Source organism: Lissotriton helveticus, chromosome 12, assembly GCF_964261635.1.
Source record: "Lissotriton helveticus chromosome 12, aLisHel1.1, whole genome shotgun sequence".
Classification (NCBI taxonomy): Eukaryota; Metazoa; Chordata; class Amphibia; order Caudata; family Salamandridae; genus Lissotriton; species Lissotriton helveticus.
The window spans coordinates 142,256,969-142,273,094 of record NC_136073.1 but is presented as its reverse complement, the minus strand read 5'-3'; the positions used below and the strand labels follow the sequence as shown (position 1 = coordinate 142,273,094).

General features: G+C 52.3%; 1 protein-coding gene across 1 annotated transcript in view; it reads left to right on the top strand.

The window, feature by feature from the left end:
• The first annotated feature begins 705 nt into the window (after positions 1-705).
• The window catches only part of LOC144799547 (hydroperoxide isomerase ALOXE3-like), a 220,495-nt gene continuing 205,074 nt past the window's right edge, over positions 706-16,126 (top strand). Inside the window, exon 1 of the mRNA XM_078670914.1 lies at positions 706-911. Coding sequence (XP_078527040.1) covers positions 765-911 — 147 coding nt within the window. The 5' untranslated portion in view covers positions 706-764. The remainder of the gene's footprint in view (positions 912-16,126) is intronic.

Below are 16,126 nucleotides of genomic sequence, written 5' to 3'. Positions count from 1 at the left end.
TTCTTTGGCTCTGCGCCCGTGTCTGTTATATAGCAAGGACGCAGAGTCAAAGGAATTTTCCTCAGTTGTTGATATCACTGACACTCTAAGTGCACCAGCGCAATCGGTATTATAGAGGGGGACACAGAAGCGTGTGTATCCCCTTCTATAATACCACCAAAGTGCCCCGGGGGCGTGCTAAGCAGGTGCAAAAGCACGTTGCACCCCCGGGGCACCATCAGTAATACGACCCTAGGTGTTCATGCACAATTGTTACATTGCTGATTGTGTCCATTAGGAAGATGTTGGGGCCTACTTTACAGTTAGTGCTTCATTTGTAAAACAAAGAGTGCTGGTGCCCGAAGATTTGCCCAGAATCCTGCAGCAGGTGGAATGTAACCTTGGTGGCTGAGCGATAAGTCTGGAATCCACTCCCTGGGACACTCCCTGCCCCTTTATCTCGCTCGTACTCGTCAACGTGTTCTCACCTTTTTGACGGTTTTCCAACTAATCTCTTCCTCCTCTTTTTTTTTACCTTTTCTCTGGAAATACCTGACGTGGTCAACTGAACCGCTTCAGCGATTTCTCAAGAAACAGCGGTAGTTACGAAAAGCTTTTGAAGTGTCTTCCTATCCGCCATTTAATCGTTGGTTCTCTGATAAGGATGGCTCAGGTCCAGCCTCCCTGGGTGTAAAAGGGGTTGGGTTTGATAGAGACGCTGCTGGGTTCCTTTAAAAGAAGGGATTCCGCCCGTGCCACCCAGGACCTCAGAGCTGCCCTCGGACATGGCTGACTACAAAATTCACGTGGTGACAGGCACGGCCCTCTGTGCCGGGACCCTGGACTGCATCTCCATCACCCTGGTGGGGTCGCAGGGCGAGGGTGAAAAGCGGAGTCTTGATCACTTTGGCCGTGATTTCCGCCCAGGAGCTGTAAGTAGAGGCGCAGACTGACAGCTGTGGGCGCGCGCGCAGGACAGGCATTGACACTCTGCCCTTCTCCCGAGGTGACTGCCGTTAGGTGTTGTCCGTGAGTTTGTTTACTTGCGGTCTCTCTTTAGGCATCTTTCACTTTCCCCTTGCTCTCCTTTGACCTGTTGTCCTTTACTTACATGCACAGTCTCGAATGTTCCCCGGTTCGTTGCCCCTGAACTATTCCTCCAGCCCTGATTTTATTCTCTCCTGTCCAGTTTCTGCTCGGTTCCATGGCCTGCTTTCTCTCTCCTGCTCTTCCTGCTTTTTTCTCCTATCACCACTCAGGACTCTCTCGATGCTTTATTTTTCTCATCTCCAATTCTTGTTGCACGAACTGCTTTCTCTCTTCTGCTGTTCCTGTTCAATCTCTATCCCGTTAACATTTCCTGCTCTCCTTTTTCTCAGCCTCAATCCTTCTCTTTCATCGCCATTTTCTCCATGTACCGAGCGTCGGCTTTAGCGCTGGTGGCCCACGGTGTGACAATCTTTTCGGGCGCCTCCCATATGACCTCCTTCTAGGATCCCCTCACTAACAACCCAGCAAAAGTGCCAGAGCCCCCCTCAAGAAATCTCATTTGTTTTAAAGCGCCGGTAAAGGCTGGCTTTACTAATCCACTCAGCTATCTACAAAAAATACAGGTCTGTTCATTGCAGTGGGAGTATTAACCTTCAACACTACTTTATGGGGAGTCAATGCTGCCACTGGACACAACACCATCTCTCTCCCACTATAAGGAACATTAATCACAAGAGTTATCTTGACATTTTTATTGCTGCCTGAAAGCTGAATGCATAAGGAACTCTGCAGCAGGTGCTTTTAAATCATACTTTATTGCTAAACACAGTGCCCCCCTCCCCCCCAGGTTAGAGGCGCCCTCCAGGTCAGCACCCAGTGTGGCCATTGCCCTGTACGTGACATACCCTAAACTCCTTTCATCAGCTACTGATTGCACTTCTTTTAAAGTTTCTACTCTCTTGCTGTGTCAACAGTTCTATCTCTATACTCCTCCAGGGCACACGTCGGTGTACACGCGGGTAGATAGCATCCATCTACTATTTTCACAGGCTGGATGCCGTCCTCCTTGCCAAGAGAACTTGGGCCCCAGTGAAATAGGCTGAAGCTGTGTAATTTTCCAACCCCCCGGACACATTCGCCTGCACATTGTCTGCTTTCCTTTCAGGGCAGCAACGTGCGGGTAGAAGGGCTTTTCCATTTTAGATTCCAGCAGGCGGGGCCAAAACAAAGGCTAGCGTTTAGCGTCCTTCAGCCCTCCTTTTGTTCCCGTTTGTTCCTGGCTAGGAGCTATCTGAGCCTCACACATAGATGACAATGCAATGGAGGAGAAAAAAAGTAATGTTGGAAATGGGATCCCCGGCTGGCCAGGGCTTTCGCCAAAGTCAGTCAGAGACCACCACACCCAAGTCAGGGCAAGGGAGTTACACGCCAAGATAACCGCTACTCACCTTCTAGGTAACGTGGCGCGAGCAGCAAGGCTAAACTTGGAGGCGATGTAAGTTAAGTATTTGCGCATGCACCCCAGCAACAACTCCCAGGGCCCACCACAAAGGAAACTCCACACAAGGTTATATAAAAATAGCCTTTGTATTACACCAAAACACATTAGATAAAACACACACTTTACAATGTGCCAGAGGCACGGGCAGAATTTACAAGGGATTATTTACAAGACAGGGCCACCTGGACCACTGTCAGGAATCAGAAGTAGCACTTTCAGAAATAGCACTTTGAATGTAAAATTACTTTAGCACAAAATAGCACACAACCAGTAATCACTGGTAACCAGGACCTCACTAGCACCACCTGTACTAGGGAGAAAACAACCACCTACACATCACAATACCTGTGGGGGTGGAAGCACATAACACATGATGCAATGCATAACATTCATTCAGAGGTGTAAGGGAGGAAAACATATGATGCATCACAATACATTCAGAGGTGCAGAAAAAGTACAGTTGCGCTAAACTCACGTAAGTCACCACCTGTGACTGTCCCTAGGCCAACTGGCCTCTCTGGGGCTAGGACGCCCTGTGTCCAAAGTCAGGGGGGCCTAAACGTAGCAGTTGCCCACAAAGTGCTGGGCAACTGGTGCAACAATGTTTGAGCCTGCCAGGGCTCAAGAACAACAGTGGGGGCTCAAGAGCCTCTCTGGGCCCTTCACAACCACTTTGGTGCCTGGAGCCTCTCTCCGGGCCCTAAGAAATAAATGTGGCCCTCCAGAGCCTCACTGGGCTCTAAACACGAAATGCTGCCTTGGTGGAGCCCCTCACGGGGGACTCAACTTTGCAAATGCCCCCTAGAGCCTCTCTGGGCTCTTAAATTGAATGGGCCAGGTTGGGGCCTCTCTGGGCTCCTTCTTCCACTCTGCCCCCGAGCCTCTCAGGGCTCATGACCAAAGAAATGCCCCTGAGCCTCCGTGGCTCTGGTTAAACAAAAGGGGCGGCTTGTGTAAGTCCCTCGTGGACTTGCATAAACAAAGCTGGCGCCAGGAGCCTTGCAGGCTCTACACGAGGGTACCCTCGAAGGCTCTACACAAATGTGGCCCCAGATGCTGGAGTCCCCCCTCCGGGGACTCGGAAATCAAACTGGCCCTCGAGCCTCGCTGGGGTGGAGAAGTGACCCCGGGGGCGCCCGCACTCACCGGCTGTCAGGGGAGGCGGCGGCTCCTCGAGGCGTCAGCTCCTCTCTGCCAGGCTTCTGCCCTCTCTCTCCTGGGCTCTCCCTCGCTTTGGGAGCCCGGGGGGGACAAGAGAAGACGCCGGCTTCTCTCTCTTCCTGCACTGGATCCCGGGGTCGGCTCCCGGCAGCTTCCGGCTTCCTCTCGGCTGAGGGGGGGCGGGACTTCCGGTCGGCCACGCACGGATTGGCCGGCCGGACAACCACTTCCGGGTCGTCGTGGGCAGCGCGGCGGCCCGGCTCAGGCACTGCAGGCGGGGGATGAATTTACCGAGGGGTGGCCTCCCTCGAGGTAAATTATAAATCCGAAACAGCGGCAATGTCCCGGGCAGGGTGGGCACCTGCCAGGGGACTCTAAAATCAGCAAAAGCGGCGTGGGCAGCCGCGGAAGGGCAATGACAGCGCTCCCAGCGCTTAGCCGATAAATAAAGCGCTTCTAAGCGCTAGGGCCGCAAATGAAGCGCTTCCAACGCTTCAGGGGTAAGAGAAAGCGCTCTCAAGCGCTAAGGGCCACAAGGAAGCGCTTCCAAGCGCTAGAGGCAAAGTCCAGGCCCCAAAGTCCTTGTAGGCAGGCAGGGGGGCAAGGCTGGGCCCAGAGCCAGCTCACTGGGTCTCCAGGCAGGGATACACCCCAAGTGGCGGTCCTCTGGCCCAGCAGCAGCAACAGCCCCCTCAGGATCCTGGAAGAGAACAACTTCAGTGGGGACACAGCCCCATTTTTATACAGCATTTCCCTTTGTCTGAAGGTGCAGAGTGGGGGCGGAACCAGTCGCAGCTGGTTCTTGAGTACTCTGTTTACCTTAGCCACCCTCTCTATTCACTGGCAGGGCTTGGGTCATTAGACACACCACAGGGGGGCGGAGCCAGCATTGTGTGGGGAAAACCCAGCCCATCCAGGACACAGGTACACTCCTCCCACACATCACTCATGCTAATCTCCCACTCACCACCGGGCAGACCCACCCAGACTTCCTGGAGCCTGGCATGCCAGCCAGCTCCAGCCAATCACACGCCAGCACCCTCACAGCACACGTACAGCCATGTCTAGAAATGATACTTCCCCACTAGACACATACAAGCCGCACATACCGTTGCGCAGCATTCATTCTCACGAGTTCACACATACTAGACTCAAGCCTGTACACCCCACGCATCAGGAACTACCAGGGACACATACATTCCCCATGCATTCCTATGGGCGGGCAGGCCTAGCTCAGCACATGCACTCAGAGTGCGCACGCACTTTCCACTGGGACACAGTGAAAGTGCGCAGAATCCCAAAAATCAACATTGCCAGGTCACCATTTAAAGCAAAAAGTCTAGGGGTGAACCTGCCCTAAGGGCCAAGTCCAACACAACCCCCTTCCAGCCAAAACGCAGGGGAGAACAATCACCACCGTGATGGACTTCCCTGCTTGGGGCGATAGAACACGGACGCGGGCCCGCAACTGCAGGGACACCCTCCTGTTCTACGCCACGGTGAACCCATGGGATTCCATCTCAAACCACTGTCTGGACCAACTGGGCTACCCCACTGGTACTCCCAAGCTGTCCGCGGCCAGGACCAGGCCCTGGGCCACCCAGGTGCCACTGGTCCATGCCAATTCGCAGAGCGGGGGGTAGTAACCCCTGGCACATAGGAGCCATTTTCCACTCTTCCTGTCTTCAAGACAGGACTAGACTGCCACTGGTTCTCCAGCCTAGGGTCTACAACCTCAGGCGGACCAGGAGTCTCAGGGAAGGCTCTCCTCCCCTTACCTCTTCTTCTAGGGTTCCTCCTCCGGCGAGGGGTACACCTAGAACGCCATTCCAACCCAGGGCTTATCCACTCAGGTTGCACCGGGGTCAGAGGTGGGCTCTCCCACCCTCTGCACCCCCTTCCAGAGGTCTGCCCTCTCCCACCTGGAGAAGTTCCTCTGGAAGAAGAACCGGTCAGGACACTGGTTACAGTCATCCTACCCTTCAGGTCAGGCTGACCCTGAACCTGGCCTCCCAACCTCCGGTCTAAAACCTTTGGTGGAACAATTGCCTGGCACTCCAGGACTTCTGGGGACTCACACACAATCCCCCTGAGGCTAACAAATGACACATCTGTCGTGTGATTGTCTGTCTGGCGCAGATCTCCCGCCCTCTGTCCACCTGACAGTGCGTGACGATCCCCCAGACCAGAAGTGGCGCCACCCGGGTCACTACACGGGAACCTAGCCCAACTGGGTAGTCCCTGACCCACTGGTCCTTCCACTGGGGAACTCCCCCAATCACTCCTCACTCTGGACTCCTGTACCCTCCCTACCGGAGCGGTACTGCCAGACTCTAGAACCACAGGAGCTCTGGTTACAGACGCTCCAGGTCCTCTACTCACTAGGAGATCCTCCTCAACTGGGTTAACAGGACAGCCTAGGTCCCCAACCTGGTGTTCCCTCAAGAAACCACCCAGGTTCTGAGACAGGGCTTCGGGCCTCTGGGGGCTCTCAGCCACCCACTGACTCCTGCTCCACTGAGCCAGGCAGTCAGCCCCTACACCCTTCTCACTAACCAGGGACCTAGCTGGGCTACACTGAGCCTCTTCCACCACGCTGGGCTGGAAGATCCCTGACCCACTACTTTTGGAGTCACTCCCTAATGACTCTACAGAACCCCTGGTACCTTCCCAGCGGTCTGCTTCCTCTGCAAGGTCCCAAGGACAAAAACATTTCAACTTCAGCAGGTGCTGGCGCAACTCTGGACACACAACACTGAGCAACTGCTCTTTGAGGAACATATTCACTACTCCGTCCCTCTCATCGTTCGGGTTAGCCGCCAGCCAATCCTCCATTGCATCAGAACAGTCATCCAAAAAATACCCCCACTTCTGGTGAGGCGGTTTCCTATGGTTCCTGAACTTCAACCTGTTCTCCTCCTCTTGGGAAACAGGTTCCAGACTGGGGGAACTGGGACTGGGATTTCCTACACTGAAATCTAAATAGCTGCCACCACTGGACTCAACCCTCCCTGGGGAATCCAGACAATTAACACTGCACGCAGGGGATAGTCTACCCTCCAGAGCTACTTCGCCTCTGGTGGAGGCCCTCTCAGCCTCCTCTATCCTTTCCTGCGCTAAGACCCTCTCGGTCTCTAGCTGTTGCTTCTTAACCTCCAGCTGTTGCTTTCTAATGCCCAGCTGTGCCATAGCCTGGGCATGCTCCAACCTGAGCTTTTCTAAAGCCAGCTGGTGCTCCCTTTCTCTCCTCCTATCTTCCAGCTCCTCTGGGGACAGGTAAAGGGATGAGGCGCTGCCTCCTACGCTGGACCCAGCAAGGGACTCCCTATCTATGGGGTCCTCACTATCTGCTGGCGTCCCTGTGCTATCATTTTCTTCCTCCTCCTCAGACTCTTCAGGGCTCCCCTCTGACCCACCACCCTCATGGTGTGAGACCCGGGCCCTCTCCGCACTGTGCTCACGCTCCAAGTCATCCTTCTGCCATTGGATCAGGTTACCCCTAAGTTGGGACTGGGTGTCTGACTCATTCACTGCAATGTCTCTCTCTTCGCAAAACTCTCTCAGTTCATGCAAAAACAGACCCCAGACATTAAAAGCAGACTCCATCTTGGCAAGATGCTCACAGACACGTGCAACACAGGGGACTTAACAATCTGAAGTAAGAGTACACAATTCCAAAACTTCAACAATCTCCTTATCAAAGAGAACTCACTCATGCGTCCAGGAAAACACACCATTCATCCACACACACCCTCCCCTCGGATCGGTAAGGCAGTTTCTACCACCCCTGACTTCTCAACCTGACCAAAAGCGACACAGGTACCAAACTCTGGAAGCAGGGCGGGGGACAAATGTACTGAACACAATTATCAAATGACACTCTTCAGGAGAAGAAACAATGGAATTTCACCAAAAACAATAATCCCCAAAATGTGGTCATCTAAAATGCAGAGTTTTGTGGTGCAGCCAGCTGCTACTAAGGTACAAGGCAAACACAAATCCTTATCCTCACCGCTTGCCGCCAATGTTGGAAATGGGATCCCCGGCTGGCCAGGGCTTTCGCCAAAGTCAGTCAGAGACCACCACACCCAAGTCAGGGCAAGGGAGTTACACGCCAAGATAACCCCTACTCACCCTCTAGGTAACGTGGCGCGAGCAGCAACGCTAAACTTGGAGGCGATGTAAGTTAAGTATTTGCGCATGCACCCCAGCAACAACTCCCAGGGCCCACCACAAAGGAAACTCCACACAAGGTTATATAAAAATAGCCTTTGTATTACACCAAAACACATTAGATAAAACACACACTTTACAATGTGCCAGAGGCACGGGCAGAATTTACAAGGGATTATTTACAAGACAGGGCCACCTGGACCACTGTCAGGAATCAGAAGTAGCACTTTCAGAAATAGCACTTTGAATGTAAAATTACTTTAGCACAAAATAGCACACAACCAGTAATCACTGGTAACCAGGACCTCATTAGCACCACCTGTACTAGGGAGAAAACAACCACCTACACATCACAATACCTGTGGGGGTGGAAGCACATAACACATGATGCAATGCATAACATTCATTCAGAGGTGTAAGGGAGGAAAACATATGATGCATCACAATACATTCAGAGGTGCAGAAAAAGTACAGTTGCGCTAAACTCACGTAAGTCACCACCTGTGACTGTCCCTAGGCCAACTGGCCTCTCTGGGGCTAGGACGCCCTGTGTCCAAAGTCAGGGGGGCCTAAACGTAGCAGTTGCCCACAAAGTGCTGGGCAACTGGTGCAACAATGTTTGAGCCTGCCAGGGCTCAAGAACAACAGTGGGGGCTCAAGAGCCTCTCTGGGCCCTTCACAACCACTTTGGTGCCTGGAGCCTCTCTCCGGGCCCTAAGAAATAAATGTGGCCCTCCAGAGCCTCACTGGGCTCTAAACACGAAATGCTGCCTTGGTGGAGCCCCTCACGGGGGACTCAACTTTGCAAATGCCCCCTAGAGCCTCTCTGGGCTCTTAAATTGAATGGGCCAGGGTGGGGCCTCTCTGGGCTCCTTCTTCCACTCTGCCCCCGAGCCTCTCAGGGCTCATGACCAAAGAAATGCCCCTGAGCCTCCGTGGCTCTGGACAAACAAAAGGGGCGGCTTGTGTAAGTCCCTCGTGGACTTGCATAAACAAAGCTGGCGCCAGGAGCCTTGCAGGCTCTACACGAGGGTACCCTCGAAGGCTCTACACGAATGTGGCCCCAGATGCTGGAGTCCCCCCTCCGGGGACTCGGAAATCAAACTGGCCCTCGAGCCTCGCTGGGGTGGAGAAGTGACCCCGGGGGCGCCCGCACTCACCGGCTGTCAGGGGAGGCAGCGGCTCCTCGAGGCGTCAGCTCCTCTCTGCCAGGCTTCTGCCCTCTCTCTCCTGGGCTCTCTCTCGCTTTGGGAGCCCGGGGGGGACAAGAGACGACGCCGGCTTCTCTCTCTTCCTGCACTGGATCCCGGGGTCGGCTCCCGGCAGCTTCCGGCTTCCTCTCGGCTGAGGGGGGGGCGGGACTTCCGGTCGGCCACGCACGGATTGGCCGGCCGGACAACCACTTCCGGGTCGTCGTGGGCAGCGCAGCGGCCCGGCTCAGGCACTGCAGGCGGGGGATGAATTTACCGAGGGGTGGCCTCCCTCGAGGTAAATTATAAATCCGAAACAGCGGCAATGTCCCGGGCAGGGTGGGCACCTGCCAGGGGACTCTAAAATCAGCAAAAGCGGCGTGGGCAGCCGCGGAAGGGCAATGACAGCGCTCCCAGCGCTTAGCCGATAAATAAAGCGCTTCTAAGCGCTAGGGCCGCAAATGAAGCGCTTCCAACGCTTCAGGGGTAAGAGAAAGCGCTCTCAAGCGCTAAGGGCCACAAGGAAGCGCTTCCAAGCGCTAGAGGCAAAGTCCAGGCCCCAAAGTCCTTGTAGGCAGGCAGGGGGGCAAGGCTGGGCCCAGAGCCAGCTCACTGGGTCTCCAGGCAGGGAGACACCCCAAGTGGCGGTCCTCTGGCCCAGCAGCAGCAACAGCCCCCTCAGGATCCTGGAAGAGAACAACTTCAGTGGGGACACAGCCCCATTTTTATACAGCATTTCCCTTTGTCTGAAGGTGCAGAGTGGGGGCGGAACCAGTCGCAGCTGGTTCTTGAGTACTCTGTTTACCTCAGCCACCCTCTCTATTCACTGGCAGGGCTTGGGTCATTAGACACACCACAGGGGGGCGGAGCCAGCATTGTGTGGGGAAAACCCAGCCCATCCAGGACACAGGTACACTCCTCCCACACATCACTCATGCTAATCTCCCACTCACCACCGGGCAGACCCACCCAGACTTCCTGGAGCCTGGCATGCCAGCCAGCTCCAGCCAATCACACGCCAGCACCCTCATAGCACACGTACAGCCATGTCTAGAAATGATACTTCCCCACTAGACACATACAAGCCGCACATACCGTTGCGCAGCATTCATTCTCACGAGTTCACACATACCAGACTCAAGCCTGTACACCCCACGCATCAGGAACTACCAGGGACACATACATTCCCCATGCATTCCTATGGGCGGGCAGGCCTAGCTCAGCACATGCACTCAGAGTGCGCACGCACTTTCCACTGGGACACAGTGAAAGTGCGCAGAATCCCAAAAATCAACATTGCCAGGTCACCATTTAAAGCAAAAAGTCTAGGGGTGAACCTGCCCTAAGGGCCAAGTCCAACAAGTAACATAGCATATTACCACTTCATCTCATCACAGGTACTTAAGAGCAACTATGATTCGAAAGGCAAGTGTAGTGACGGCCAAACGAATGTACTAGGACGCCACAGAAGTTTAACCAAACGTATTTATTTAAGTTATCTCTGCGACCTCAGCCACAGCCTCCGCTTCCGCAGCTCTCTCACAACCTGCTCTCCCCGGCGCTCGCCTTGGAACGCTGGTCGCGGTGACATTCCAAGTGATGTCACCGCGAGCAGCTCCATTACACGCAGAGCTGCCGGGGGGCAAATCAGGTGGGAGATACCACACATCCCCCTCCCCTGCGGAAAGAAAACATAGAACAAATCATGAACAACAGAAAAGCCGGGAGGACAACGTACATGCTGATAGAAATCTCAGGAGGGTCTGGGCACTGTCCTGCTAGGTAGGACTGCTAATGGATGGCAAAACAACAAAGGCTACATCATAGTATATTGATCGAAATGCCTGGGGGGTCTGGTCACTCTCCTGCTAGACCTAACCCCTGGGTGGGGGAATGACAACAGCTTCTTGGTGTTGAGACCTTCGTTCTGCCTAGCATCTTCCCCACCCTCCCTTTCGCTCCTGGAGTCATGCCCTGGTGGGTGGAATCTCACCACTCTCCCTAGGTTCCAGATCTTTTCCTCTTGAGTCTTTACGGCATTCTTGAATAGTTTAGTGATTTTAGTAGGACTACTGTACCCTGACCAACTTGCTCTTCCAGTGGGGGTCCTGATCTTGATGCTATCTCCTACTTTGAATTCGGCCTCCTGTGTGGCCTTGCGTTGGTCATATCTTTCTTTCCTTTTCCTCATGGCTTCCTCTTGTTTCTTCAAGCTTTCCGCTCCTTTGGTGTGGTTCGACCATCCCTTGTGCCACTCCATCCACCCTGGGGATAGCTTGGTGTTGGGTATCCTTGCACGGAGCAGCTCGAACGGGGTGACTCCCGTCGTCTGGTGCGGTGTGAACCTGTATGCTTCTAGCCGCCTCCACGCCTCCTCTTTCCAGCTTATACCACTGGCTTTGGCTAGCTGAATGCTCTCCTTGAGATTTTTGTTAAACCGCTCAACCATGCCATTGGTTTCAGGGTGGTATAAGGCACACCGCTTGTGTTTGATGCCCCTCTCCACGAGGAAATCTTCCATTTCTCTTGAACATAATTGCACCCCATTATCCGTGAGGATGTTGCTGGGTAGTCCTTCCCTGATAAACACCTCTTCCAGGAACCCGATGACTGTCCTGGTCGTGACTTCATTTACCAACTTCATCTCTGGCCACCTAGAATACAAATCTATGAGCACAAGGATGTAAGGCGTTCGCAGTTCTCCAGACAATGGGCCCACGATGTCTAACGCCAACTCTTCCCAGGGTCCTGACGGTGACGGCCTGCATACCATTGGGGGCGTCAGTTGCTTCAGGACTTTGTCACTGTTGCTGCACGGAATGCAGTCCCTAATTTTCCTTTCAGTGGCAAGGTCCATGTTCGGCCACCAATAGCTCTCCCTGAGTCTTTGTTTAGTCTTGGTGATGCCTAGATGCCCTTCGTGAGCTATCTCGACCAAGTTGTCCCTCACCGATGCAGGTGGTACCAGTCTCGTCCCCCTGAACAGGCATTCGTCCGTTATGGACAACTCATCTTTGACAGCCCAGTATGGACGCAGGTTTTCTTCCCGTTTATCTTCGTTCTTCCACCTGTCTTTTATTCTTTTGCACACCTCCTCCAGGATCCCGTCTTCTTCTAATGCCTTCCTCCATGTTTCCTCACCTAACGCCCTCTGGATGGTACAGACACTCTCCTTCTGAAGTTCATCCTCCTCTTCTTCCATCTTCTTTTGCTTCTCCCTCGCCTCATTTTCGCTGACGAGTCTCGACAGGCAGTCTGCAGCAAGATTTTGCGTTCCCGGGACGTATTCAACGCCGAAAGTGTATTCTTGGAGACCGATCACCCACCGCCTTATTCTGCTGGAGATGGCATCCAGACCTTTCTTGCTGAACACCTCCACCAACGGCTTGTGGTCAGTGCGAAGGGTGAATTGAGTTCCCCACAGGAAGTCTCTGAACTTCCCCACCGCCCAGGATACTGCTAGTGCTTCTTTTTCAATTACCGAGTAGTTGTTCTCGGACTTCTGGAGTGATCTCGAGGCAAACGCTATGGTTTCTTCTCCGTCTTTGCCTACTTGGGTGAGGACTGCTCCCAGCCCCTTGGCACTTGCATCGGTGGTGACTACCGTCGCCCGGTTGGGCATGTATGACTTTAAGCTGGGGGCCTCTGCAAGTGTCCTCCTTACGTCTTCGAATTCTCTCTGACACTCCTGACTCCAGTTGAATGCAGTCTCTTTCTTCAACAGCAGCCTGATGGCGTAGGTCCTACCTGCCAGGTTCCTTATGAATTTCCCGTAGAACTCCAACATCCCCATGAACGACTTGATTTCGTCCTTACTCGTGGGTGGTGCCAAATTTACGATAGTGTTTTGCAGTTCGGCCTTGGGACATATTCCTTCTGTCGTCACCTTGTGCCCCAAGAAATCTAGCTCTGCACATCCAAACACGCACTTATCTTTTTTCACTGTAAGTCCTTGTGACAGGAACCTTCCTAATACGCATCTTAGTCTCTCATCATGCTCTTTATGATTCTTAGCGAATATAAGCACGTCATCCTGGTAACACATGACGCCTGGGATGCCTTTCAAGATGTTGCCCATGAGTCTCTGGAAAACAGCGGCCGCCGAGACCAGCCCAAAAGGCATTCTTTTGAACTTGTACGCGCCCATCGGTGTCACAAATGCTGTGAGTTCCTGTGACTCTTCGTGTAGTTTTATTTGGAAGTAGGCTGAGGTGAGATCGAGAGTGGAGAACACCTTAGCTCCCTCCAGCATGCTCATCATTTGGGTGATGTTCGGTAGAGGGTAACGGTCGACCACGACCTCCTTGTTCAATGCCCTTAGGTCGATGCAGAGCCGGACTGACCCATCCTTCTTCTTTGCGGCCACAATGGGTGCCAACCATTCCGTCGCCTCCACCGGTTCGATGACTCCTGCCTTGCACAATTTCTCTAATTCGGATTTCACCTCTTCTTGGATGGCAATGGGGAGTGTCCTGACTTTAGCCACAACTGGCTTAGCGTTCTCTCTCAGTTTTATCTTTTGGCAGTAGTTTTTTAAACATCCTAGTTCTTCTCTGAACACACCTTTGAACTCCGACACTATGTCTGTCTTGTGCTCATGTATTTCCTGTATCAGGATCTGGGGATTACTGTTGGGATTGAGATAGACCCCTAACTCCTTCTGAGCTTGCCACCCCAAGATGTTGTCCCCTACTGTGGACACATAAACTTTGGACACTGTTGTCCTGTTACTGTACTCAATCTTCCCTAAGAAATAGCCTTTCATAGAGATAGGGCGACCAGCATACCCCCCAGGCCTCAAATCCATTTTTTTCAAAATGATCTTCCCTTTGGACACCCGAGAGAACTCTTTTGCTTTGATAATTGTTATCCTAGAACAGGAATCAAACAATGCTTCTAGACCAATTCCCCCTACTTTTATGGTGTCTTTTGGGCTGTTGACCTGACCTTCATCAACCTGCACCACTACTTCACCGCACATGGTGTCATTGTTGACCTGCAACTCTTTGACTTGCACCACAAATTCGTCGCACACTACATTCGTCCTGTCCCTACTCTGTCTACTGACCCCTTGTCCACTCTTACAGAATTGCTTGAAATGGCCTTTCTTACCGCACTTGTTACAAGTAAATCTGAGGGCGGGGCACTCTTTGTTGTTGGCTAGATGTCCCTGTTTGCCACACCTATAGCAGGTGCCCTTGAATGATCCCCCCAGGTTGCTCTCCTTCTGTTCTCTGCCCACCACCTTCTGGCCTTTGATCACAGACACTGCCTCACCTTCGGTCACCACTTCACTAACATTGGTCTTGTCATCGCTTCTCTTTTCCCCAGTGTCTTGCTTTATCTCTTTTACACACTGTAACATGTGCTCCACCTGTTTGGCTATGATAAGAACCTCCCTCAATGGTGGGTCATCTTTAAGCCATAACTCTTCGCGCACACGCTCCATCCTGCAAGCCAATACAAACTGATCTCTAATTCTTTCCTCATTTGCCCCACCGAACTTGCAAGTAGCTGCTAGCTTCCTCAACTCAGAAACGAAATCTTCAATAGATTCACCCTCCTTCTGTGCTCTTTTACCAAAGTGGTATCTTTCCATAATAGTGCTTGTCTTGGGGAGGGGCTTGGCTGGGGCAGCCGTGCGCTATACAAATTCCCATAACATTAACATTAACATTAACATAGTGCAAATCCAACTTCTTTAGACTGACTTCGAGCTCATTGAGACCCCTTGCTTCCTGCGCCCCTAATTCTGGGAGATGGTCTAAAACCTCCTCTCCTTCCGCGCCAAGGTAATAGGCTAACAATGCTACCTTCCTTTCTAAGCCTAGGTTAGGTCCACATACAGTAGCGTAATTCAAAAACACTTTTTTCAATTTTTTCCATTGAATGGTGGGATCACCTGGGTTGGTCAAAAAGAAGGGTGGAGGGGTCACACTTTGCATGGTTATGTGTTAAAGAGCGATATATGCAGAGCCACAAACCAATTGAGAATGTTAATGTTCTACTATGCACAATATACACTTAAGGCAGAGTACTAATTTCCTGCGCCAAAAATGGGCAAAACATGCATATGCTACATTCGTGCACAATACTTCTACTTGCATTAGTTTGAAAGGAACACCATATTATGAACAGTTAATTTGCGATCCCCAGCTGCCTGAGCTTCCAAGTTTCTGTGTTAAAGGTACGTTCAATAATACATAAACAGCGCAGTATGAATGCAATCTGCAGAGGAAGTACTTCAGATGGCCTCCACAGCCCACACTCCCTTGAGCAGAATGTACCCTGCTTAAAGCCTATTGCAGGAGAATTCTGACTCCAATAGCACATGGATTCCACCTTTCAAAATGACATTATTTCATTCACAGTGTGTACTCCACCGCGTTCTTTTCTCCTTTCTGCCAGCAAAGTTCCTCTTGAAACATTTCCGTGGTGACAAGGAAGCCTCCTACTACACTCGCCCCTCAATGTGTTAAACGTCAAACACTTCCTGGCAAGATCCGGTTAACATAACCTTAAACACCGGCAAAGTACATTTTCTTTCGTGACAGTGCATGAATCACGCTCCGTTACTTGGGCAGAGGAATGCTGACAATGTTTATACGAAAACGCTATTTTTAGTGACAGCCTCGCTGCGTTCCTTTTAGGTGGCTGTGCCTATCCAGTCACCCTCTGGTTACTACTGTATTCTTTGCAACAACTGGAGGGGGCGAGTGCTTAGTAAATTTCTCACACCGGCAAACACTGCCACCACGGTCAGCTACCTGCTGTGAGCTAACAATGGACTTCAGACAGCAGGCCACCCTTCTCGCTCAGATACCAAATGTATTGGGCTAGCTGCTTACAGTACGTGAAACGCTAACGCTGCGTTTCTGCTGACCAAATGCTTTCTGTTAATACCTTCTTCTCCCTCTGCGCTAACGATTGCTTCACATGAGTACCTTAATTTCGTCAGCAGAGAAAGCCCGATCAGACACCGTCCGATCAGCGATTGTTGCCTGCTCTCTGAGGTGACAGAAAGGCTGCCTAAATCACACGCGCCTCGCTGCGTTAATATTGAACAGCTGAGTCTTTCATTCCATTCCCCGGTTTCACCATTGAACGGCAAAGTCACTGGAGAGGAATGCTT